The sequence below is a fragment of the Aplysia californica genome, unplaced genomic scaffold (genome assembly GCF_000002075.1).
Source record: "Aplysia californica isolate F4 #8 unplaced genomic scaffold, AplCal3.0 scaffold00005, whole genome shotgun sequence".
Classification (NCBI taxonomy): Eukaryota; Metazoa; Mollusca; class Gastropoda; order Aplysiida; family Aplysiidae; genus Aplysia; species Aplysia californica.
The window spans coordinates 1,725,041-1,750,918 of record NW_004797275.1 but is presented as its reverse complement, the minus strand read 5'-3'; the positions used below and the strand labels follow the sequence as shown (position 1 = coordinate 1,750,918).

Here is a 25,878-nt window from a genome sequence, read left to right as displayed (position 1 = left end):
CATTTAGGAGGGGGGCTTCCAACCCTGCCTGTCAGAGTCAACCTGAGCAGAGATGGATACAACATCCAAGCAGAAAGAATGAGAAGCTCAAGAACAAATTTCTTCCCATTTGGGAATCAAACTTGGGTCTCCTGCATGCGATGGAGAAGCGCCTAGCCCCTACACCACAGATACCTGTGTTTAGTCTTTCCTGGAGCAAACAAGGAACCTTACCAGTGAACTGACCTGTTGATTGTTGATCCTTTCACATTATGGGATTTAAAGACATGTGCACAAATATCATGTTATAAAAAATTGCTAAATAAAATTAATTTTAAAAATAAAATCATGAGTGGCGGAAGAAGTTTTTCTGGAAGGTCTTACAACTTTTCAATATTATATGACCTTTGTCTTCTATCTTTTCTCTTGATATGTTTGCACATTAAATAAAGTAAATCATTATGGAATGATTTATTATGATCATTCAATCTTTTAAACTAAAAAAAAAGAAGAAATTTCAGGCTAATACTTGACGAAAAAAACAACTCCAGAACACACCATCTAGTAGTGGCTAAGTAGGTGAAACGAGACCTGGTACAACCTAATAACACACTTCGCTGTACCAGGTATGAATTTGAAAAAAAAATAATTCAGGAGTTCATGAAAACCAATCGAATCAAACAAAGTTCCAGTAACAAAAAAAGTGGAAATAAGGAAACAGAATCAATGGGTTAACATTTCAATGCTTTATTAGCACAAATGCTTTATTAGCACAGGCAATAATAACATGAAGTCTTGGGCATCTCTACATAACATGATGTATGTTTTACAAAACAATCACAATACATTATCACACAATTACTATTGGTTCCATTTTGAAAGTAAATGTTGACTTGTAGTCAGAGAATATTCCACATTCAACAAAGCTTTATTAAAAAAGGAGAAGTTGTCCTTCCGACTGGATCAAGAGGTAGGCACAACATTTTGTTTGTTTAAAGAGGCTATATGAAAATTTTTACCAAATACCCTGGAAACAGGTATGGAAATAAAGTATTAAAAGTTTTCTTTAAAATGTCCTAATGAAAACTCAAACTCAATGGATACATGTTGCCCATCACATTTACACCATATGGATGGCTGATCGGACCAAGATATTACATGGTGGTATGTACCAATTCAAAACATCAAAATTTGGAACATCTTGCAAAAAGCTGACTGCACTGCATCATGCATGGCAAAAAGATAAACATCACTGGAATCAATTATCAAGTTTCAAATCATCAAAATAGTTTGTATTAAGCTTTTGTGGACTTTTCCTCCCTCGCCTTTTCCCCCCCAAAAACAAAGAAACCCCAACAGAAACTTCAACAAGCCAAACATGGTCAGAGCTTAGAGCTAAGCATAATCGCTTAAACTTAAAGGATGCAACCTTGTATTCCAATATATGAATGATCAATTTGAAAAGGAATGTATCCTTACAATCACAACAGTACCCGATGACCTCCAACAATGCAGTTACCAATCACTCAAAAAATACAAAATTGAACATCAAAGAGTATATATATATATATATAGCAACAGCTGCAATCCTGTTGTTGGTATAGCCCTCTCAGGATGCGTAGGCTACTTAAGCATAGGTGAGTCATATGCAAAACTGTTTAACATAAAATGTACATGCATACATAATAATGCTATATTCTGGATTGTACGGAAAGAAGTATCCATTTAGCATTCAACACCCTAAAATTTTTAATATCCTCATTTTAAAGCACAGTTGTTAATGCTCGGTGGTCTAAAGTGCAAAATGTTCAAGCTTTTATGAAAGACAAATTATGAAAAGAGGAAAAGAAAGTGGAATGCAAATGTTTGTTTCAAAAGCACTGTGGGTCAGAAAAATGCAAAATCTACCCACATCAGCATGCGAAAATACCTATGAAGTCAGAAATCATCCCAACAGAAGAACAGACTTCTTTGGGACAGTCATCATTTATCAATCATCTATAAAAGTTCACAAGCTTGTTATATAAAGTTATTCAATAAAGTAAAAATATACCATACAGGTTGAAAAGAATACATCAGTATATGTCTGTATTTATAAGTGTGCATGGGTGTGTATGTGTGTGTTTGTGTGTTTGTGTGTGCGTGTTTGTGTGTGTGTGTGTGTGTGTGTGTGTGTGTGTGTGTGTGTGAGTGTGCGTGCGTGTGTGTCTCGAGTGTGTGTGTTTTTTTTCCCCTTTCTTTTCTTTTTTTAAACTGGCATGAAATGCTGTCAGGATATAATATAGTTGGAACAGTCAATTTTGCACCCTTGTCCAGTGAAATTAATAAAAGCCTACCAGCCTGGAGCTTTCCAAATAGGCGAAGAAAAGAAGCAGAATTCAACAAGTAGCTGGGCAGTTTCAAAAGTTGCTACAAAACTTTTACTTTTTTAAATTTGGGGAGGGGGGGGGGGGCTGTGAATCCATGTACAGTGCCACATGACAACTTACCAATCTTTGAGTCATGGTTTTGACCACGGAGCAAACTCTGCCAAAATGAAAGAGATCATGCAACTTTCCCTGTGCTTGCTAAATCTCTAGATGGCAGCCAAAAATCCCTTAACCACCTGCTTCAATCATAGTCCTACTGGGCTCTCTGAACTCACCAAATGGAGAGACAGACAACAGGAACTGGTGACCAGTTAAATTGCTCAACATGAAATAAAATGTCAAATCAAGAAGGTGAGAAATAATTATCTCTAGCAAACTGATAATTGAATAACAGTGAAAGGCAAGTTAAACAGAGTAATTAGGGGGCATCTTGGAAATCAATAAAAAACAAAACAAAACAACAATAACAACAAAACCCCATCCCAATTGGTTATATCAATTCATCCCTTAAAAAATAATGCACATTAGAAGTATAGGGACTAATTTGTGATATTCGCAGATTGGCATTGCTAGCATTCATTATGACATGAAAAACTGTATTGCACATTAAACTTTGTATACAGAGGCTGTATGACAATAACAAAAATTGTGAAGAAAATATCACTGACAACAAGCTCACACTTCAACTCCAAGCATTCATCAAAAAGCAAAGACGATTTACTTTTCCACAGCCACAGGCAATATATAACAGTGAAGGGACTGTTCATCAAACATTTATTGGTTCCCACAAAGCAGCAGTAATCAAAAACAGAACAAATATGAGTTCATTTCTTATTATATAGAATGCTCATACTAATACACTGTCAGGCTACATATATACCCTTTTATAACACTTCATTCATCTCTGAAATAATAATTCAAATTTAGCCAAGTCAATAAATTTGTTGAAGCTGGCATGGAATTACAAAGAAATATAATAGCCTACAAAAAAGTATAATATACAATGATAAGCAAAAGGAGAAAGAGAAATGAAGAAAAAGACATGAGTGAACGAGAAAAGGAAAGAAAAATGATTGAAAAAAGAATGACTTCATCATTGGCCTCACAAAAGAAATATAACATAAGAACACAGCTCATAAACTGAAGAATGAGTCTTATTAAATGAGAATAATCCACGACTGCACTCTTTCAACTGAAAGCATTTGCACGCATACATGCATGCACTGGCTCAGTTCATCTTCTATATATTGCAATGACTCAAACGCAAAAAAAAAAATGAAGGTAAATAAAAGGAAAACTTGGGGTGTCCTCTGCTAGCACCAATTTTCTCAGTAATTTCCACACTCTCAAGGCCAAGACACTGTGCACCACATAAACTCCAATCATGATGCAAGAAACACACTAATCTTTCTAGAACTTTTTGAAAACACAGCAATAAATATAACATTTTGAACAGATAAGCATTTGTTGTCTCTGAGTACTGAAAGACGTACAACATTAGCCGGGTTTGATGAGCCATGAAAAAAAGAATTGAACCCAATCAAACAGGGTGGAATTGTGAAATACTAAGCTGGTCCTCAAAATAATAATGTACAGGTATACATGTCCCAAGAACTGTTCCTTGACTCCTTTTGTGAGACGCAGGTATTAACACATTCACGTTGGTGAAAAAAGAATTTCTACTTCTTTCAAGAGCTGCTGACCTTTCTCTCCTGCCAGTCGACAGTAGTGCTCTGCAGCTTGGCTTAATCCAAGGTTGATCAAGTAACGAGCATACTCCAAGTATATGGCCTCAAACAAAGAACCTGAAAAAGACCAAAAGAACACATCTTGAAATAAAAAACAAACATGAACATGTATCAATCATTTTTAATTTCACAAAACAGATACATCAAAGCTTGAATCTAACACTAGCTTCTTAGATTTTGTAAAGCGTTCTTTGGCACAAACTTAATAAAAGTAGTCATATCATTGAAGCAGCAAATTCAGTATGAATGCCCTCTCAGTTGTGCTCAAATTCAGTCTTACAAACAAACTCTACCTGTAACATTTAAATATATAAAGAGACAAAATAGAAATGGCCACAAAAAAAAGCTATGGGAATAGTCAGACCAGCACAAAAAAGAAAAAGGTAAGACAAAAAAGTTAAGATACAGTCTGGAAAGACAAAGCACAATAGAGGTATGAATCAAACTTGTCTTCCTACTTGTCTGCTCTGTGCTCCTCAGAAGCCCAAACTCGAGACACGCCTCCAGGAACAGAGCAGCTCTGTCAAAATTCCTCATGCTGTAAAGCACCTCCAGAACTTTGTAAAACTGGCCCAAGCTCAACAACACCAACACCGACTTGCTCTGTGGAAAAAGGAATAATAGTTGTTTTAGAAAGAGTTTTACAGCACTTGCAAAACAATAAGGTCATATAGGTGCTGAAGTTAGAGGCATAACAAAAGAATATCAAACACAAAAAAGGAGGCGAGGAGATTAGAACAATAGATATTTGATAGGAAAAAAGTAGTAAACCACAGCAGACCACCTGCCAACTACTTGCAGGAATAACAGAAGAAGAGCATACATTTCAAATATCACCAAATAAACAAGAGCATAGCTCAAAAGTAATGTAATTTTATTCAACTACATTTTTTGTCAACATTATACTCGCTTCCCTCATTTAAAATGAAGAGGTAAATGCACCCTTGTTTATACTGCATGAGCTCCACAGGTTTCAAATAAATTTAAGAGCAAATTCCACATCAACCAATGTGTCCATTTGAAAGTTGTCAACAAATGGACACACAAGGGCACATCGTAGTTTGACAGCTCTGTTGAGTTTTTTAACTTTTACTTCTAGCTGTCAAAATCCCTGAATCCGCAGAGGTGGCCTTCATAAAATCGAAATGGATCATTGAAATCAAATCACCTGTGTTTTCAATAACTTGACTCGGAACCAAAACAACTCAGGTGGGCAGAAAAGAAAGGCAAGACACAGAGTGTTTTATTGCAGAGCGGTCTGAGAAGCAACATACAACTATTGGAAAAGCTAAGAAGAAGAGAAGAATATTTAGAGTAAGCATCACATTTTCAGGCAGACCTATCTGAGGCACAAAAATGTTTGCTTCCCTATCTCCACCCATCCGCTCCCCCCCCACACCCCTATTCCCCATTCATTTTACCCTTACCAACGCAACCATGTCTTCCCCCACACTTGCAGAAAAAAAACTTACCTTCTGATTAACTTGAGGGCTATTCAAGTACTCTGACCACCTCTTCATGACCTCTGCACATTCACCAGCTTCCAGGCTTGCCTATAAGAAAACAACATTCTCTGTTACCATAACCATGAGGATTTGGCACATGGTTGACAATATAATGCAAATTCATAACTTTCAGAATTCAAAAGAAGCTCCTACAGACTTGCTGCAAATTATAAAAGGCATATAAGAGTCTCGTCTCATGGCCATACTTTTATGTCCTTAACTATAATTTACCTGTCCAGCTACCTTAACCAGAGGTGACAACTGGCTATGAAAAAAATTCTGAACTTTTCAGACCTTGTGAAAATGTGCAAGCTGAGACTCAAAATTTACAGATCACATTGTCTTGTATCAAGACTATTTTCATACGCAGTACACTACAGAAATCTGTATTGCCTGATTAGTCCAGATCAACTGACACCTTTGCTTAACTGACATTCAACCTGATTCAATTACCGATTCATGGTGAAATAATACACTAAAGAAGATACCTTAAAAAGCCTTGTAATAAAATTAAACAGAGGCAAAGTAGCAACATTCTGATTGATACTGAAACAGCTGGGAAAGTTAATCAGTCATAATTTTTGAAGTTTCAGTTTCAGGTTTACCTTTGCCAACCAAACAGCATGATCCCAAGCACCATATGTCTGTAAATATCTGCAAGCATCCAGGCCTTTGTTGATAAGACACAGGAGCTGTACACCCTCTGTGAAGTAATTAAACAATTAAGGAATAAAACCGCAGTCGTTATATTTTTGAGGACTTACATATATGAGTGAACAATGAAAAAAATGGCAGAGGCTCATAACTGAGAAAAGTGTTCTCTTTGAAGTTAAAGATCATGCACTAACCTATAATTTAAAATAATTACATGCTTTTTGGAGCAAATCTTCCTTGAAAAAGGGATAAAAATGATAAAAATCCACTTCACACAAGGCTAGGTGGAAAACCATAAAGACTCTCCCAACACAAATGGACTGAAATTTGAATATCCAACTCCAGTAATATGCCCAGAAGTCTTAACCTTAGCACTTGTGTAAATACCACAACATGGAAATAAAAAGAACAAAAATTCAAACTGATAGATGGCAGATACAAAAAAAACCCTATTCAATTCAAAGCTCAGAGGCTACATACCAATTAATCTTCCACTTGCAATAAGGTTGGTAGCCACAAGCTTGATCGTGCTTTGGCTGGCACCAGAAGATCTGACACTGGCCACCAAGCACGCCCTGAAAAACACATGGAAATATTAGTTGTAGTGAATCAAAATAGAGAGATGACGTTAACATAACAACATAACCCTCCCACTTAAAAAAAAATCTTTTAATATGTTCAAGAGCTTGACCCTGTAATTCCAAAGACGTAAGAGACTCTGCCAGCATTTGAGATATCCCAAATTTCGATGACATATTCCCTATAAATGTCTGCCCAACCCTCGTTCACATAATGTAAATGTTGTGACAAACTTACATCTCTTTTAAATCTTTCTGTGAGCCTTTACGCACATCTAACAAATACCTTGTGATGATAACACTATGTCAAGAAGTGTTAAAACGAAAGTAAGATGAAAGAAACCCAGGCACAAATATTTCTCAAGTAGGAAGAGGAGCAGTAAAGTAAATGATCCACACAGCCAGTCTGGAATTGGCAATTTCACAGAATAGGAAAGCCCATTTCTTGTTGCTTTGTAAGAAATCTTTGAAAAGTGATATTAGTGTTGCAGTAATTAATGGTATCATTATCAGCTGGTAGGCTGTAAGAATGTAAAGTTGCGTATATTGCCATCCCATCTAATCTTTACTCCAAGTCTCAAACCTGGGCCATATCCAGGATTTCTTTCAATTTGACATGTTTTGATGACAAATGACACCACATCTATGGGCAGGGGGTTTTGGGATATAAAAAGTCTCAGTGAAAACAGAAATGTCTTTACATTTATCGGCTGCTCAGTGTAAGACTCTGTTAAACGTTACTCTTCAAAATGGTCTATGGCAGAGTTTTGCATTAAGCAGTCCATATAGAGTTCAGCAAGAAACAGAAATATGTTGAGAACTCTTCAGTGTGCTTTTAATACATAAAGCAGCAAAAGGTTTGATGCACCCATGCCCCTGGCAAACATTAGTCCATCCCCTATGCACGTGAAGTCATGAATGATAACTTTGCCTAATTAAAAGGTAACCTCTAAACATTCTAGAGACAGAGCCTTCTATGAGTTGTTTGTGAAAAGATAAAGTATACAGACACTGACACCCCCACCCAGCACAAATGCTAGGACAAGAAAATCTTAAGGTATTAAACACAATGACAAGAAATCATACGGAATAATTTGCATAAAAGTTTATAGCTCACTTCAGACAGTCAATGTAGTAGGTGTCTGCTTCAGATTCAGTCTCCAGTAAGAGCTGAACAGCTCTGTCGGTCTGACCAAGCTGGACATAGCTGTCTGCACACTTCTGGGTGTGCTCTGTGGTTGCACGCTTACTGTCTTGCAAGTGGACTCGGTCAAGTTGATATCTCTGTGAATCACACCCAGCGAATATTCATACATATCGACTTAAAACAAAGAGAAAAATGATAATAAACAGCAATAAAAGCAATAGGCAGCATTTAGAACCCACTAAGTCTCTTTTCTAGGTCTGCAATTCAGAAATTCACATCTGTTCTTATATTTATTTCATCAACCCTGAAATTTGATTTGCTACCAAATTTTACAAAGTAAGCATTCTACCTTCAAAATTTGTTTAGACACTTAGCACTGTTTGGTGGTACTTTAAAGAAGTTGCAATTGCCTTTTTATTTTGGCGTTAACTCTTACATATTTGGGGTGCCAGGAACCACAAGCAAAGCAGAGACTACACTGCACACAAAAGCTTTTTATTGGACAACAAACCAAAATGTTGATAAGAAAGAATCTTTTGTTTGAATACACCTGAAACTTTACACAGATTCCCACCTTGAAACTTTGATTATCACATAGGCTGTCATAGCATCTTTCCAAAGGATGATCACAGAACACTCGCGCTTCTTTCCTTTGAGCTTCTCTCTCCTCATCCAACACCACAAGGTCCTGAGTTGGAGACTCGGATGATGTGAATACCTCTCCTGAGCCTTGACCGCCGGGGGCATCCACACCTTCAGGCTGGGACAAGTACAAAAAAAATGTTCCATCGAGACACAAAATATTAATTAATATGAGTTTTGTTCTTTACTGGAATAAAATAAGTGTACTCAAAAGTTGAGTTGGCTCAATGGTAAAAAGGATAAACAAAAAGAAAGAAGAAAAAAAGAAGAATGAAAAAAAATTAAACAAAGAATAAAAAGAATATCACACATCAAACTATAGATCTATGAGTTAATTCACCACTGTGCACTGGGTCTATTAATCACCTCTTACAATAGCGTATCTTTCAATTTTTCAATGCAGTTATCATAGCAGTACCAAACAATGCGAAAGAATGCACATAAGGTGAATAACAATGTAAAAAAATAATCTACATATTAAGGGCTAAAAAAAGAAGTGCCTTTAATAGAAAAAAAATCTTAAAGCTAATGGCACAGAACACGTGGTGATACCAGTAGAATCTGTGAATACAAAGACAAGGCATGGGACAACAATACAATTCTCACAGAAAATACACAGTAGCTTAGTAGTTGATATAGCGAGTCAGAAGACGAAACACCATCTTTTTGAAAAATTAGGAAAATACGCTATATAAGGAACAAACATCAAGTTCATAACTGTTGACTGTACAAGATATTCAAAGTATAGATTATTCAAATTCTTCAACATGCCCTACCTTCATCAATCCATGGCCTCTGAGGGATCGCAAATAGTGCAGAGCCACATTCCAGAAATGAACCTCTGATTCATCACCATAAAGCCTGGCAGGATGAAAGGATAGAGAGAGAAAGCTAGAAAAAAAGAGGGATGATATGGGACATTGAAGTTCCAAATATTGACTATTCACTCAAAAGCCTTTAGTCTTTGTGTACAAAACTGGACATTCTTCGTTAAAGAACTCCATCTCAAACCTCATATCCCCTCAACAGACTAGCAGATCAGAAATCTATTTGATTTATCAAACATGCAATTGATCTCATAAAATATGCACACCTTCACTCTCCTTTTGTTTCGGTTTAAGTTTAAAAAACTTCTGGAATACAAAAAAAAAAACATATGATATTTGCATTATGTAAATGTGCTACTCTGTTGTGGATGAAAAACATTTGACCACGCAACAGTCAATTTTACCTTGCAATCAGCAAACATCTATGAGCAGTTCCAAATCTGCAGACTGGTAAGTATTCAGTCAGTTCTCTGGGAAAAAAACACCATAAATTAAACAAAAGTTGGCCATCTTCTTAATTCACTTATACAAGAATACATTGCAAATAAGTGAGTCAGAAAATGCACTCATATATGTTGTCTATAATGTAAAAAAAAGTTAAAAAATTAAAAATAGAACTCACTCCCCTAGAGCAATATGTATTGTCTTAATCGAATGTAAAACAAATCAAAATATGTGTATGTATCTGCATTTACAACACATAATGTATGGTTATATATCAATAGAATACAGCTTAAGTACTTACGTCTCGAGGATCAGATGTGCGTAATTAGACGGAGTGGTGCGCTCCTTCTACCTCTTTTAAGAGTTTTTTTTAGTTCTAATCTGATCCTGTTGAAATGTGTCAGTTATTGAATTGACTTGACATAAATGAAAACTCAACAACATAAGGTTAGATGCACAAGCTTAAATAACACACATCCTCACTTGTCAATGAGTTGTAGCTGAGCGCTGATCCTCTTCTGCACAGGCTTGTCATGCTCCAGCAGTCCGGCCACCGACAGAGTGTACTGTTCCCGCCAGGTCTGGTGCTGCAGTAAGCTCTTGATGATCTGGGACAGACGGGCCGGCAGGATGTGCGGGCAGAACATGGGTTCTAGAAGAGAAAAGCGAAAGGATCAGTGGCAACAAACTTTTGACGAAATCTTTTAAGAGCTTGATCTAGTTGTTTTGATGATGAAACTCATTTTCACCTATTTGAATCAATTCAGCTGTTGAAATTGATACCATCCCACACATGACTTCCCTCTGTCCCAGAACTGGTTAGCTTAGTTAAAAGAAAACTCACAGCATATTTGAATGGCTGTATGGACAGAGAGTTGAAAATACCGGACGACATGCTTCGACGCTTTTGTGAATTTATGAACCTCAAAATCTCTTCTTTTTCCGAGATTTCATTAAAAACCACAGGTTTTTCAACAAGTAGTGCGACATATTTTCTAAATATGTATGAATGTCTTTCCTACCTGGCAAGTCCCAGTGTTCTGTGCCCGAAGTTGCAGACTTCATGGTGATGTCACAGATGTGCAGGGTGCTGTGGGTTGTGACCAGGGCGGGCCTGTCTGACCCCGCCCAGTCAATGTCAACCACTTTGCTGATGTCTTTGGGACTTTTGATTGAGTACTGCATTGTACACTGGGAAACGGAATAACATTCATTGAGTTGCATTTCAGCTAGATTGAAGTTATATATAGCCAGCATGCACAGAGATGTTAAACAAAATTACCAAAGACGAGTTTATACTGCAGGGAGAATAATAATACCAATCTATTTTTAAAAAACCCCATTAAGGTCACAAGTGTGCCACTGGCAAGATTTAAGTAACATTAACAAAACTAACCAAAATATCCTTTATTAATATAATTTAAGTCATCAAAACATAAGTATATGCTTATACCTTTCCTTCAAAGCCAATGTCCCATATGATGACACCGTCATTATGCAATGTAAAGAACTTCATGTTATCTCTACCAGGGGCATATTTTATCTTCTTGATCCATCCTCTGTTTGTTGGGGTTGTTCTGGAATAAATACAAGACAATCAAATCATAGCACCACTGCTATATGAGGAATGCATGAAAGGGAGAAGTCAGAACTGCTTACTCAACTAAACAGTGCTAATAAAAGAAACAGAAGAAGTATCTTTGCGTGGCAAAATTTGAGCTGTACATATTTCACTACAATGACATAAAACACTGAATTTGAAGATCGTTGAGGCATGCAAAGACTAGACTATCGTTCAACTTACAAGGAACAACATATAAACTGTATAAGATTAGCACCGCAAACTTATTCATATCTTATCAAAGCCTGAATATCACGACAACAAAGTGTTGAACATGTCTATTGATCTTGCACAAGTTACCTGGAAATCCTTGCCTTCAAGTCCCATAAACACTGAAAGCCTTCAGAATCCCCAAAAATCAAGATGTCTCCTTTCCACGCAAGGGCAGTAATTTTTGCCAGGCCACTCTGTGGTGCATAAAAAAAGTAAGTCCATTAAATTACAAACATTTTGTTTTTACATGCTTTAATGTGCAAAATCTCACAGTGAAGTTATTTTCCTAGAGACAAGATGGAGCTTTAAAGATGTAAAAACAACAACCCCTTTCTCAGAACGCTTGGGGGTAAATTGATACGAATAACGCTGATCGACAAAGAAATCTTTTAAGGTGAACAGAAATTTCCAGCCTATTTTCTCAACGTAAACACCAGAATTGAGAATACATTTAGGACATCTACAACGCTTTGAACTTCTGGTTGGAACAATAAGCTCAGGCATCAACACTAAACACCGGCACAAAAACGAAAAAAAACCTCTGGTGGTATCTTGGTGACATCAGATATAGCTGTGCCCTCCACGATGAAATGAAACACTGTGCCCTCCTTGTCAGTCATGACAAAATGCTCTCTCACATTTGATTTCACTTGCTTTTTGTCTCTGAAAATAGAAAAAAAAATAAAAAAATTAACAATTATATCTGTCGGGCAAGATAACTGAAAATTATAAACCATGATTGACTGTTACGAGTGTCTGAAGCCTGTTTCAGTTCTCATTTGAAGCACAACAGATATAAGCCAGAATAGTATAGATTAAGAGCTGTGGAAAAAAAGGAGATAAGGCCATCTGACATTGAGTAGGTGAGTGAATGCAGATATTTTTTCCTCTACCTTTTGACATATAACAGTCAGATAAATAAAACTGTTTCCATTAAAACTGTCTTATTTGATGCATAACACAATGTTTGAACAAAATGTGCAGTTCCCTTTAAACACTTATACAAACACAAAAATGCATATAATTTGTTAACTTTGGATAATATGGGTTCAAGGAGGAATATTTGGAAAATTTAGTTGAGTTATTGACTTAAATCGTCTATTTTTTACAGTAAGTCATACTTGTCCTCAAGAGTTTCCCCCGATGTGGACATGGAGGGTCCATGGGTTGATGAAGAGAGGCTTGATGGCTTTTCTTCATCACCGTAGTCAAGCAACTTCTTTCGCAATGTCTTTAAGCTGTGACTTGGAGACCATACCTGAAAACAGAGAATATTATTATACCTTTATGAATTGATCCTCCCTGGCCCTCAACCAATTACCGTTAACCCTATACAATTAGTATAAGGGTCAAAGAAAAAACTGTTTAGCAATAAGCTACAGCAGTTTCTTTAAAAAAGAAACAATTTTTCTCATGAAATAGTCACCAATACAAAAAAAAATCTGGTCCATATTCTTTCTTCAAACAACAATAAAATGCTTAAAAAGAATAACAAAAATAGAGAAGTATCAACAATGATTATCCTTAATGCTACACTTGAGAAAGCAATAGACCAAAACTGAGTCAATTAACTGAAAGCCACACATGACTGTTCTGAGGGGCAGGGATAAAAAGATATAATTTACTGTGCACCTGGACAGCGGCAAGTGTTGCATCAACTAATCTAAAGATAATATGTACATAAACATCTAGGCCCAGATGTACATTTATGTTTGTATTGTTTTTGTCATTAAAAAATGTCTTTCCTCTTTCATTATTTCAACCACACGCCAAAACATTCAAACTTTGAAATTACCTTTTTGTGCCTTGAAGAAAAAGAAATAAAAACAAGTTGCAAAGTGCCTTTGATGAGCCCGTAGGTACTTACAACTGTAGTAGGACGAGGAAACTGTCGTGGCAACTCTCTTATGATCGCCTGGGATCTCAGGTCCCACAATTCTAAAGGCTTGTCCTTGAACAGCAGGACAAAGTACTGCCTGAGAAAAAGGAGGAGAAAAAAGATTAATCAGTCATTTATAATAAATTGTAACAAGAGAAACTTTTTGATCATACAGTTGAACCTACTCTAACCACCACTTCTCCAAGACAATTGCATGTAAAAATGACAACTTCCCACTTTCTCCCTTGCATTTAGTCTATATTAAAATGACACTATTAAAGATGTTCAACTTATTAACTCTATCCATACGTCGTGTTTTACTATCGTATCCATACTACGTGGGGAACTCTGAGCCACCGCTTTCAAAGAGGAATATTACTCATTAATTCGATCCGTACGCTTAGCATAGCAGTCTGTCAAAATGATTTTTTGAGAAATACTGAAATTTCAAAGAGATCTTCGTACTAGAAGTATTCTAAAATGTGAAGAATACAACCCAGGGGGTACAAAATGACCCCAGGGTGTACGGATAGGGTTAAGGCAACTTTTTTTCCTCTAAAGAGGGTGGCCATCTTGCACTGTTTCTACTGTATGTGGACACCATGCAGGAAGTGACAAAGACTTTTAAAAGTTCCACACTATGGGCAAAAGTAAAATGTCTACCACAAAGATGTACTTTTGAATCTACCGTAGAACCCAGTTACAAAAAAACATGTTTATCCAGTTGCATATGTTTTCATAAATGCGGATAAAATAGCTTACTTCAGATGGGAAATGGCAAGCATCTCTATTGGGGACTCGACCTCTCTGTTGGTTCTCAACTGCTCTTGTTTTCCTACAGATGTGAAGAGATCACAACCATCAGCTCATAATAAGAAGTATTTCATCAGCAAGCTGTACAAATTGACCCTAACGGTTAAGTTATTGGATTGAAAACCGCAGCAGTGACAATGTATACTACAACTCGACTTCATTCACACAAACAGATATCTAAAAAAATATGTGCAAGTGATGAAGGCTGATTCTGTTACATCTGTACTGGGGTTTTTTTCGTGAGGGGGGAGGGAGAACATTTTTTCTTCTTTTCACAACTTTCTGTACTTTAAAGATACTTTAAATTGATCAGTATGGAAAACTTCACTTCAATATTAAAGAACATATCATAAGAGAGAAATCAATGGTACAACTTTAAACAACACAAAATTATAAATGCATTAAAAACCCTATTAAGGATATCTACAAAAATTTTTATTGTTTGCACCTTATGGTCCAAAGCTTTAGCCAGTTTGTCAAAACAATGCCTGCTCTTTACCTGAAGTTATATCCAACAAAAACAGTTCATTCTTCACAAGGTTTGTTGGTCCAGGATTCGGGTAAGCATACGATATAAATGTCTTCAGTCCTGACCATTCGATGCCCCTGTAAATAGAAAAAAAAATGTGTAGAAATGAGAGTAGTGAAAAATTCAAGAAAAACAACAATTTATTTACAAAGAACATCTCAACAAACCCATTCATATTCACATACTTTCTTTGACAAGTAGATCATTTAACTCGGAAAATATACTCTTTTTAATAAAAGATCCTCTGAAACAATCAGCACCAGAATTTGAATTAGAAGTCTTTCCCCCCACCCCTCTAAGAAAAAAGAAAACAAAAACAAAAGTAAATTAATTCTAGACAGTTATTGTTTTCAATGTCATCGACATTCTGCTAACATTACTTAAGACTGTATCATTTCCTCTACTGAATGACAACTTTTCATGATTTCAAATCTGAGTCCTCAATATTACACATTTTGATCTGCATCTCTCAGAACTTCTTTACCTGACAGGGCTAGAGTGGAGACTGTACTCTCTATCCACCTGGCCACTGGAAGCGTTAACGATTTGCACTGTTCCTGAGTGGGTTCCTGAAAAACATAGAAGGCAAGTGACAAGTGCAGTGTTCGTATCAATGTGTGTGATGGCGGCACATATAAATAGGCAACAGGTCACTGGTGGGAATAAAATATATCGGGAGCTGGTTTTTGAGTTAATGGAAAATTCATTTATTTAAAGGATAAAAGAATACATCAGGTCATGTTGATCCTCGACACCCCCCCCCCCCCCCCCCCCCTCGGCACTTACTCAAGAGTAGTACAGACATTTTACTCATGTTTTCAACAAAAGACTGTGACACAAAATAAAAGAACATACCTAAAGCCATGAGAGGTTGGTAAATATCAATATTTTTGTTGGTGAGTGGTGGGCACATCCTTAACACAGTCACATGGGCAGCAATTCCACTTAAAAGTCCGTTGAGAAGGAATTTCAGTTGAACAGAATGGCCAAATGGTGTAGCAGAGGTGTCCACAGTCTGAAGAAAAAACAAACAAATAAAAACTCAGTGAAGATAACTGAAGAATATATTGTAAATGACCAAATTATTTCTTTTCCAATGAAAAAAAATAAATTATTATCTAATAGCATTTTTATTTCACTACTTGGAGAAAATAACACAATTTTGTTAACATTACATTGAAGAACTGTAGTAAATTTTGTTCTTTAAACTAAAAGGTATTTCAAGAAACTATTAAAATGAAACAAAGTATGTTGCTGAATATCCAAGGTGAATAATAAGTCTCTATTGCGCTCCCACTACAACTAAAGGGCATGAAAGGTTTGAAAATGCACATAAAACATTATTGTTTCATAAGTTCAAGGATGGAGAAAATTTCAAGCAATATTAGGGATCTCACTGCTCTTCTCTTCAAGAACATGTAAGGAGACTGCGTATCGCAGAAAGTATCAGGTACAAAATTTTCTTTTGAATTCTACTAAAGAATGGAATGATGTCTGACACCATAAAAGTTCCAGTTGCTATGCAATACCAGAGTAAATATTATAGTTTTAAAAGATTGGTCTCATTCTACAATTCTCAAAGCTGTATCATATCCTCAACTGCACAGTACCAAACACAGTGTACAAAACTGTTATTACTACAATACTTCAAGGACATTTCGTATAGCGAACCACTGGACTTTTTTTCACCAAATTCAAAGAATTTGAAACTACATTACAACTGGACTATTAAAGAAGCATGAAAATACTGGATACCTTCATCTGCTTATTTTTGTTCTCATTTTACCTGTGACGTGGCAATAGTGTCTGCCAAAGCAAACTGGGGATGTGCCATGTCAGATGTCACTGGGAAAGCTGTTGAGACTGACGGGGTAGGTGCTTTCACATCCCAACCTGGACTTAACAGCGGGGACATGGCTCCATGGTCGCTGACATTACTCTGTTAAACGGCAGAGTGAGAGATGGGGAACAGAAAAATACAAAGTAGACAATTTTTAAGTAAGTGAACTACAAACACATACAACAGGGGCAAAAAGTATATCTTAAATCCGACATTTTTACATCTCAAACTAACTGACGTCAGAAGCTGCTAACTTTCTTAATGTTATGTTATTATTAAAATAAAAAGTAACAGCTGCGATATGATCAAAAAGATACTTCATTTAGTATGATAAATGCTGTAAAATCCTTAATGAATTGGTACTCTGAGAAGCATTTTCACCATTATGACAAAATAGTAGCCGTTTCGTTGCTACAATTGTTGCTAACCTGTGAAGATGTCAGTTCCCACAAAAGGATGCGGCTGTCACTCATGATCAGGGCAACAGCCTTCTCCGACACAGGGCAGAGGCTTGCCCCGTACAGCTTGTTGTGCCTTGTCACCCTCAGTGGATCCGATTGACACCGGAGGTCATAGGCCACTTCCATCGACAGCTGTGTAGGTGTGTCATCTGAAGAAATTCAGGAAACTGAGGTGAAAACACTGTTCAACTCTTCATAATGACTTCAACATACATGTGAAAATAATTAAGTCAAATGGTCTAACTCACAACATTGATTCTTTAAGAATAAAGTACAAATCATCTTTAAACCATAAGTTTTACACGCTTCCCTACATTTATCATACTAGAAAACCATCACTGCAACAATCAGAGCTTAAATTCACAAATCAAAAGAACTGTTTTAAGGTTGTCAGTGTGTGATCATACCAAAGGCTCCATGTCCCTCTGGGGCAGGCGTGGCAACAGAATTATTTCTGCGTCTCACTCTCACAGACACACTGCCATTTTCATGTAAACACATGAGAACATCACGCTGCCAGCAGGGTATAACCTGTTTATCAGAGATTAAAGAGATAAGAAAGCTGTCAATTATACAGATTTTAAGGAACATCACGATGTAGAATAATAACGACTTAATCTAAGCATCTGTCAGAAAACCTTTGAGGGAAAAAGAAAAATTAGGCCCCTCAGGGCCCCAACGCCTACTCATATCACTATTTTTCACCTAGGACATGTTAATCATCACATTCGTTTCTTTGAACTCAAGAAAATTTATTGGATAAAAAAGAAGTGAGGTAAAGAAAACAATATTTTCCAAAATGTAGTACAGTGTGAAGAAAATATCACTTTTGTGTAACTGTTGTGACATTTCTCACCTGAGTAAAGGAGGAGCTTGAGCGATCTATGGCAATGATGCCCACAGTCTGGTTGATTTCCAAATCTAAAATGAGCATTTCTCTTGGATAAAGAAGCATCAGATGGTGGCGACAAGATCGATGGAAGCACAGCTGAAGGCATTCGTTCAGTGTCACAGCTTCTTCATCAGGAGAAGTTCTGGTATCACAAATGAAAGAAAAAAAATGTCACTATTTGACCCTGCTTTAAGTCATGAGAACTGAACTCAGATTTAAAAAAATAACAACATAGCAATGCCAATCGGGCTTTCCCGTGCGGCGAAAATTTGGTCCCTGTTTGCGGGCGATTTTGCGGCCGAAGCGTAGGTGACTAACTTTGTCAACCTCGGTCTGCTCTATTTCCGAACCAATCCGAATGAAACTCGGCAACCAATCAGAAAATAGGGCAAACTAATGATATGTGGACGTTGAAGTTCGTACACATAAATTAACCTATACTTTTGGTGTCGGGAACACTTTCGTATCGTGTACACCGAAAACTATAAGGAGTTTGAATTTCAACGCTGAGATGGTAATAGATCTATCTATCCTCTATAGTGTGCTCAAATTTGAAAGTTCTGTGTCAAGTAGTTGTTTAGACCCGATCATAAATGCACGACTACCCTCCTATCCAAATCAGCTTCGCACGTAGACCGGCAATTTTTCCCTCACGCTCGCGGCAAATGTATGTTACCTACAAATCCCCGCATGACTATTCCGGGCCCGTTCATTGGTCACTTGAAATAGGGCAATGGCAGGCGCGCGCATCCGGTTGTTTTTCTCTGTATTCCCCTGTAACATCCCAATGGGGGTATTCCGAGGCGAGGTTATCTCGTCTCGGGGTGTTCGCGTCTCAAAGGGGAAAAAGAATTTTTAATTGTACGGCATGCTAGATTGAATTAACTTATCTTTTACGGTTGGCATGGTCTAAAGTCATCATAAAAAGCTTTGCAATTATTTAGTCACGCTGCCGACATATATTCTTAAAGATCCCAAGTTGTGATACGATGCTATAAATAAAATGGACTCAACCCGACACCCCTTTTTCGCAAAATCGTAATATGTACACAAAAATTTTAATTATAACAAAATAACTACGAAATGTGTAGTGAATCTGACTGCAGAAATGATTTCTACACCCAAAAACACATCGGGTAGCCAAGTTTCTCTCTAACACTCTGATTAGTTATCGAGATATCGTCGATTTTATTACAGAATCTGCTACTGCGTGGTCCACTTTTTAGGAGTATTTTCCTATATGTGGGTCATCCATATTTTGCTGACAAACCCCATAATTTTTTTATTTATGAACCGATTCTTAAAATTCAAGAAGCATAATTCTTAGAATTGAACATTCTTTCTTAGGTACCAAATAAAAAAGGGCTAAAGTGAAAATTCAAATTTTCATTGGCATTGCTAAACAACATTGGTGTATACAAAGGTAAGCCTAAAAAAATCCCACAAATGTCAAGATAACAAAAGCTTCCTCCAAGGACATGAAAATCAAATTGATGAAATAACACATATTATGTACAAATCAATTCCAACAAAAAATGTTTATAAGTCAAATAACTTACATGTCTTAATTATCTTTTCAATGTCTTGAAGATAAAAGATGAGTTAAATTAAAATATCAAATTCCCTCACTTTGGCTTACTCTCTCCAACCAATATTCTGCTCATTCTTTTGGCCAGATTCTTAGAAGAAGAAGCGGAGGACGTCGATGTCTTTCGCTCCAAACTGTTGGAACTTGAGGATCTTGACATGCTTGACACTATACACAAGAAACAAGTAAATAAACATGGTCATGTCTTTCGCTGCCAAAATCATCATTGATGTTCTAACTTTAAGAGTATCAATAAACATTTACATCAATCTTTTTATAGAAAAAATCAAAGTGTACCAGTCATCCATACTTTTATTGTGCAGACAGAACCAATGCTTTTAAATACTCTCTTTCTTCATTCACAGACAAAATCAACAAGCGTTTTTCAGTAAAATGTTACAGTGCTCAGGAATGTGCAAGAAGTTTAAAAAAAACCCCCGATAATAATAATAGTAGCGACTTTAAAAAATCAAAACCGAGTATGATCCTGTACAAAACTAAATGAATACAGTTAGCTCAGAACACACTTCTGGAGGAAATGTTTACAAACCTTGACTTGGGTTGGAGATGTAAAACTTCTTTCCATTGCTGGATGGTGTCTTGTTGATGGTGAAGTCAGAGATGAATATGATGCAGTCTTGACCCAAGACTGTAAAGTGAAAAATAGGGAAACAAATACCAATAAAACAACATAATAAACTTGGCACATCATGAGTGGATTCACTCCATGTTAAGGAAATGGGATGCAGGATGACTGGATTCAAGCATGCTTTTTCTGAACTTTTTTCCAAATCCTTTGAGGACTGCTTATATTACAGTTGTAGTATATTGCTGTATTTAATGCAAAATGGCATGTTCTTGCCAAACAGCAGGTTAGAAGAATGCTAAGATTGAACAGAGAGTAGAGAAAAAAACCAAATGAATTCTAACTAAAGGTTAAAAACAAAGGTAAAATAATTTGTCAAATCATAAACAGTACCCAAAGCACTAATATGTCTGTGTGTGTATGTGTGCATGTTTGTGTGTGTGTGTGTGTATGTGTGAGTGTGCGCGTGCATGTGTTTGTGTGTGTATGTGTGAACGTGAGCATGTGCGCATGTTTGTGTGTGTGGGATTGACTTGTGTGTCTGTGAGTGTACAATATGGGAAAACAACCATCATAACCAAGCTGAAATCTTTTGCCCAATTCACAAAGTACATTTTTCTCAGCACCAGACAGATCACAAAAGAACTTACAGGCAAGATTGCGACTGTTGAATGGATCAAATGTAAAGCTGAGCAATGTTTCTGTGTATGATTTTTTCCACAGCTTTGTCCCTGTGTCTGCATTCCACAAAATGAGAGAGTATGGAGGATGAAGACAAACAAGCAGGTCACGGCAAGCATCCTGGTTGCTTAGCCATTGCATACCTGAAAGAAAAAGAAATTATCTTAAATATGTGAAAACATAAGCCTTTGCACCTGGGATCGTCTGCTATAATTGGGGAAAAAAACATGCCATTGTAATGTGACTACGTCACATGGAAAAACGAAGTTGAACTTCCCTTTTCAAAAAAATTAAATATTGGAGAAAAGAAACAGGAGGGTAACACAATTTGGTTCTTGTAATTATCTTTACTTTTTACTAAAATAGAAAGAAAATCTATACATGTATAATATTTTGAATGAGTATTTTGTATTCTCTGACTAAGCCACTTCATAATTTTTAACTCCATCCAGACACCCCACCCCAGCCCTCTCTTTCTTTCTAATATAAAACAAAGTACAAGTCTGCGAAGAACATGTTCAAATATAAGCACGGTAATTTTTCCTTGATCTCTGGCTTTTCCTCATCAGTTCAAACCTCGTATAATGTATTCTGCCAAATGACTAGAAAAGGAAATTATTTTTGCAGTGTTTTTTTATAAACTAGTAAAAGGGGTGCAGGCACATAAGTGAGCACTTTACAGAACCACTTCCCATCTTGATGAGAAGTGCAACAAACGAAAAATCCACAAAAAGCTGAATATGACATAAAGCTGTTGAATAGAGAGCATGCCTGAGTGTGCTGCACTTTTTTCAAACCTATAATACACTGAATACACAGTGGTGTAAACCTATCAGTCAACCAAAAGGTGCTCAGGAGTGCGAGTCATGTTAGATCAGGAGGCCCCAAGGTTCATTAGGCTAAATGAATTACAGCTGTTAAGAAAATACCAAAGTGCATTTAAAACATACCCAGTACTGGCTTGTTTCCATCGATGAACTCTGACCGTACAACGCCAAGTCCAACATCCCACACCACAATGTGCCCATGGGTGTCTGATGATGCAAGGCGGAGTGTGTATGGAGAATTCAAGTCATGATGATACTGCTCGTGCGCCCATTTGACCTGAAAAATGGGATTTAGAAACTCAAGTCGGGGACACTCCTTAATAGTGGCAGTAAGTGTTGACAAGCTTTTCTTCAATACACTTATGCTGGATTTGCTGGAATATAATGTTATCTTGTAAGTTCTCATCATTTCCATTTTTGTCAATCCCATTCTTGAATTATTTTTTCTATAAGTCACATCTCTCACTTCTTCCCCACCCCCAACCAACTACTCCCACATTTCATTCATCCCGAAAAAGGGTAAAATAGAAGAAATGAACCAGCATTTCACTAAACACAAGTTTTCGGTGCTGCTTATTACCTTCCTGGGGTTCAAGTCCCATTGTTTATCCGAGTGTTACCAATCAATCTGTAAATCATTCCGCATTTTCATTGCACTCTGACATAAAATGAAAACACTGTTGTCAAACCTGGCTCTCCAAAGTATACTACAGGGAGCTACACGATGGCTGCAGAAAGAATTTGCTAAAGAGTTAATACTTAACTGAGAGCGACATACTACTTCATAAAGACATAAAGTACACAGTAAAAAGAAAACATACTTACTTGGGTCACTACTCCTTTGTGCTTGTCCAGCACTTGAATCACCTGCAGAAGACATCAAAATCTTAATAACAAAATATAAAAAGTAACATTTATAAGGAACAAAAACAAAAAAAACCCCAACAAAAACAAACCAAAAAAAGCAACCAAACAATACAAAGCAAATAAAAACTACATATAAAAAGTTATAAAACCTTTACTTTCGAAATTATCTTCAGAAAAATGCTTTTACCATTTGAGCTAATGTAACAAGGGCTTTAGTAAAATTAACATGACTGTCTGAGTAGGCTGTAATAGAACTTGTAAAACTTCAAAATACCTGTACAGACTTTGGCTCAATCACAGTGACCAAATTTTGGCATCCATAAGCCAAGTAACCTTGCCAGCCCCTGAAACGTACAAAAAAGAGGTTTTTAATTATCAACAAAAAGATCCTTTAACTTTCCAGGTTCGATAATCACGACACTCTAACCAGCGGAAGATATTCCAGTCCAGTGTCCAGGTCAGTCGAATCTCAAGCTCCAAATGATAAAACAATATCTCTCTAATGTCACAAGGCAAAGCAAGGGCAAGAAATAGATAGCTAATATATTCAAGTATAAAACATTATAATGTGACTTGTGCATGACTTCTGAACTTTCATCAGATGAAATATTTTACCTTTCAATGACAATGCCTTTAATAGTTAATTTTTTCACTTTACCTCAACTAGTGATCTAAAAATTGTGAAATTGCCGGCCAGTCCTTTCAACATGCAACCAGAACACCTATGTCTTTTTAAAACTAACAAGTGTTGCAACTGTAGTCAAAACTAAGACGGACACCCATTGTCAAAGGAGAAAAGTGGCTGTATTAGACAGGTGGCTGTCTTACAGTGTCTATATATCATTATAGAGAGTAACAATATCGGAGAAAATGGGAAGCAGTGGTTTGTAGGTGATTGTCTTTTATTCAATACAGGTGGCCCTTCATTAGAGAACAGGTTTGACTGTATCTTCTGTCTTCTCCCCATTCACTGTATAGGCCTACTAAAAAGTGGGAAAGAATCTCAAGCACCTTTTTGTCTTTGATTGCTTAAAAAAATCTACACTTCCATGAGTCAAAATCTGAAGGTGCAGATTAGATATATTTAATATAGTAATCCCTATTGCCAAACAAAAGTGAGTGTCAATTTTCTATACATTTTCTAATCACCTTGTAATCCTGTACAGCCCAATCTTGCAACAGCTGCCATATGATGTATTTTGAAGTCTTCTAATATTTACATGGATTGTACAGAAAAAAAATTTGTAACACTCTGACCCAAACATTTTGTCAAGTAAATGACACAACACAACAACACTCAACAGTGTTGTTTCTCTTTAACTTATAACAATGGATTAACAACAGGCATGTCAAAGACAATTTCATGTATTTCTGATCATTTCTTGTTCGCTAGCACTGACAACTTTGAGATTTTGGCATACTTTTACTCCCGCAGCCATGCACACAGAAGTCAGACAAACTCACTCTCCACTGGCCACTTTATGACTCAAGATATGATGAAAGTCAGGCGATTCAGCACCAATCTCACAAAATCATTGTGAACTTATTTTTCGCCACCCAACCATGAAAATTAGCAAACAAAAAGGCAATGAAACTTACTGCACACTGCAAAAAACAAAAGAAATTTTAAAGATATCTTCAGTGGCTATTTTTTTAACGATCTTATGCAAATGTGTCAAAACTTTGAAAAAAAAAGAAGAAATTATTAGGCCGAGATCTAGATTGGTAAATTAACTGACTCTGTCCATTCGGCCGCAGACAGCGGCTGTGGGTTTTTCCGCTACTAGACCGCCATTCAACCGCTGTGAGTGGCTCAACAAAATCCAAGCAAAATCTAAAACAAATGTGCACTTTTTAACATAGTTCCTACTTTTTAGGTTGTTGAAAGGAAAAGTAGAACATGTAAACAAGCCTGACCTCAATCTCTGAGCGCCAAAATCGATGGAAACTCCGCGAAATTCTTGCAAAAATCGTTGTTGGGTTATTGCTATGTAAGGGTAAACAACACAGAGACTGGTATAATAAAAAGGCCCTTCATGGAAAGATAGATTATCAACTAAATTTGTGAAATTCTTGCATAAATGTATGCTTAGGTGATATTGCTACAATTTCGTGTTGATTCCTATGAATTATAAGGACTTGTAGAGTTGAAAAAATGAGGTAAGTTGAAATTTTCAAAGAGGTGTTGAGCAATTTTTTCCCCCTCATTCGTTTTAGTCTTAGGGAAAATACGATGCTTACAGATTAAAGGTAATTGTTATTGATAGATTCCTCTATTGATTCACATCAGTTTGGTATGGGACAATACATATTAATTAGAGTAAATTACAGCTTCACAGTAATGCATTTTTAGATGCACCCCAGGTCAAAAACTGAATAGGGAAAAATAATTCTGTCCTGAACCTGAAAAAATCATGGATGGAATCACTTAACTGTCACTCATTACAGCCCTCTACTAGCCTCTACAAACTCTGAACCCTTTGCATAACTTGGGTCAGCACCGCTGTCATCTTCTTCTGCACCAAAAAAGAGTCAAGGATCAGACCTGGCCCATTTACAAATATATGGATAGATCAGTTTGAAAATATTGTGAGGTTCGTTCGAGCAAAATGTGTTTTCGGTAGTCTGGAAAAAAATTGAAATTTTATTCATCAGTTATCAGGGGATGTAACTTAATTCTCAATTAATTTACTCATAAAAGAAAAAAACCCAGCAGTAACATACTGGTGGAGAACAACCACAACCCCAAAATACATTGGGTAATAGTAGAAAGTAAAAATAGAAAACTCAAAACTGAGTGGCTGTTGTAATGGCAGTACTCTGTCTGTCGATATTTCCCGAGACACCTTGGGTGCAGTCAAGTGAATTTTTAACTCTTTCTCTCCAAGGGGGGTAAACCCAGTAGGCTAATCATTATAATGCCGGGGCCACCCTATTTAACACGAAATCTAAATTTGACATCTCGACACTAGATTGGTTATATTATATCAAAACAAGTGAACATATATTTCGACAGTTCTTCATAATAATAATATTAATAATATAATTCTAATGAATGAACTCCTGGCAAAAGAGACCTATTTTCGGCAATTACCAAAAAGTAATTTGATGTTGAAGTCGCCACAAGTGACAAGAAAGGAATGCCCCTGAATCGCTATCAGTGGCTTGCGGACACAGGCGGGGGTTCC

General features: G+C 36.6%; 1 protein-coding gene across 1 annotated transcript in view; it reads right to left on the bottom strand.

Annotated features, from left to right (window-relative positions):
* Positions 1-2,222: 2,222 nt before the first annotated feature.
* The window catches only part of LOC101853360 (WD repeat-containing protein 11), a 24,529-nt gene continuing 873 nt past the window's right edge, over positions 2,223-25,878 (bottom strand). The window contains exons 2-31 of the mRNA XM_005089342.3: positions 22,965-23,034; positions 22,649-22,690; positions 21,947-22,100; positions 20,966-21,139; positions 20,280-20,378; positions 19,771-19,897; positions 18,106-18,283; positions 17,657-17,780; positions 17,217-17,398; positions 16,735-16,887; positions 15,804-15,963; positions 15,433-15,517; positions 14,919-15,025; positions 14,369-14,441; positions 13,595-13,703; positions 12,849-12,985; positions 12,267-12,390; positions 11,815-11,921; positions 11,347-11,470; positions 10,916-11,084; positions 10,377-10,545; positions 9,854-9,919; positions 9,399-9,483; positions 8,555-8,740; positions 7,951-8,117; positions 6,736-6,830; positions 6,207-6,304; positions 5,569-5,649; positions 4,555-4,699; positions 2,223-4,153 (exon numbers count right to left, since the gene is read on the bottom strand). Of these exons, the coding sequence (XP_005089399.1) occupies positions 4,005-4,153; positions 4,555-4,699; positions 5,569-5,649; positions 6,207-6,304; positions 6,736-6,830; positions 7,951-8,117; positions 8,555-8,740; positions 9,399-9,483; positions 9,854-9,919; positions 10,377-10,545; positions 10,916-11,084; positions 11,347-11,470; positions 11,815-11,921; positions 12,267-12,390; positions 12,849-12,985; positions 13,595-13,703; positions 14,369-14,441; positions 14,919-15,025; positions 15,433-15,517; positions 15,804-15,963; positions 16,735-16,887; positions 17,217-17,398; positions 17,657-17,780; positions 18,106-18,283; positions 19,771-19,897; positions 20,280-20,378; positions 20,966-21,139; positions 21,947-22,100; positions 22,649-22,690; positions 22,965-23,034 (3,739 nt within the window). The 3' untranslated portion in view covers positions 2,223-4,004. The remainder of the gene's footprint in view (positions 4,154-4,554; positions 4,700-5,568; positions 5,650-6,206; positions 6,305-6,735; positions 6,831-7,950; positions 8,118-8,554; positions 8,741-9,398; positions 9,484-9,853; positions 9,920-10,376; positions 10,546-10,915; positions 11,085-11,346; positions 11,471-11,814; positions 11,922-12,266; positions 12,391-12,848; positions 12,986-13,594; positions 13,704-14,368; positions 14,442-14,918; positions 15,026-15,432; positions 15,518-15,803; positions 15,964-16,734; positions 16,888-17,216; positions 17,399-17,656; positions 17,781-18,105; positions 18,284-19,770; positions 19,898-20,279; positions 20,379-20,965; positions 21,140-21,946; positions 22,101-22,648; positions 22,691-22,964; positions 23,035-25,878) is intronic.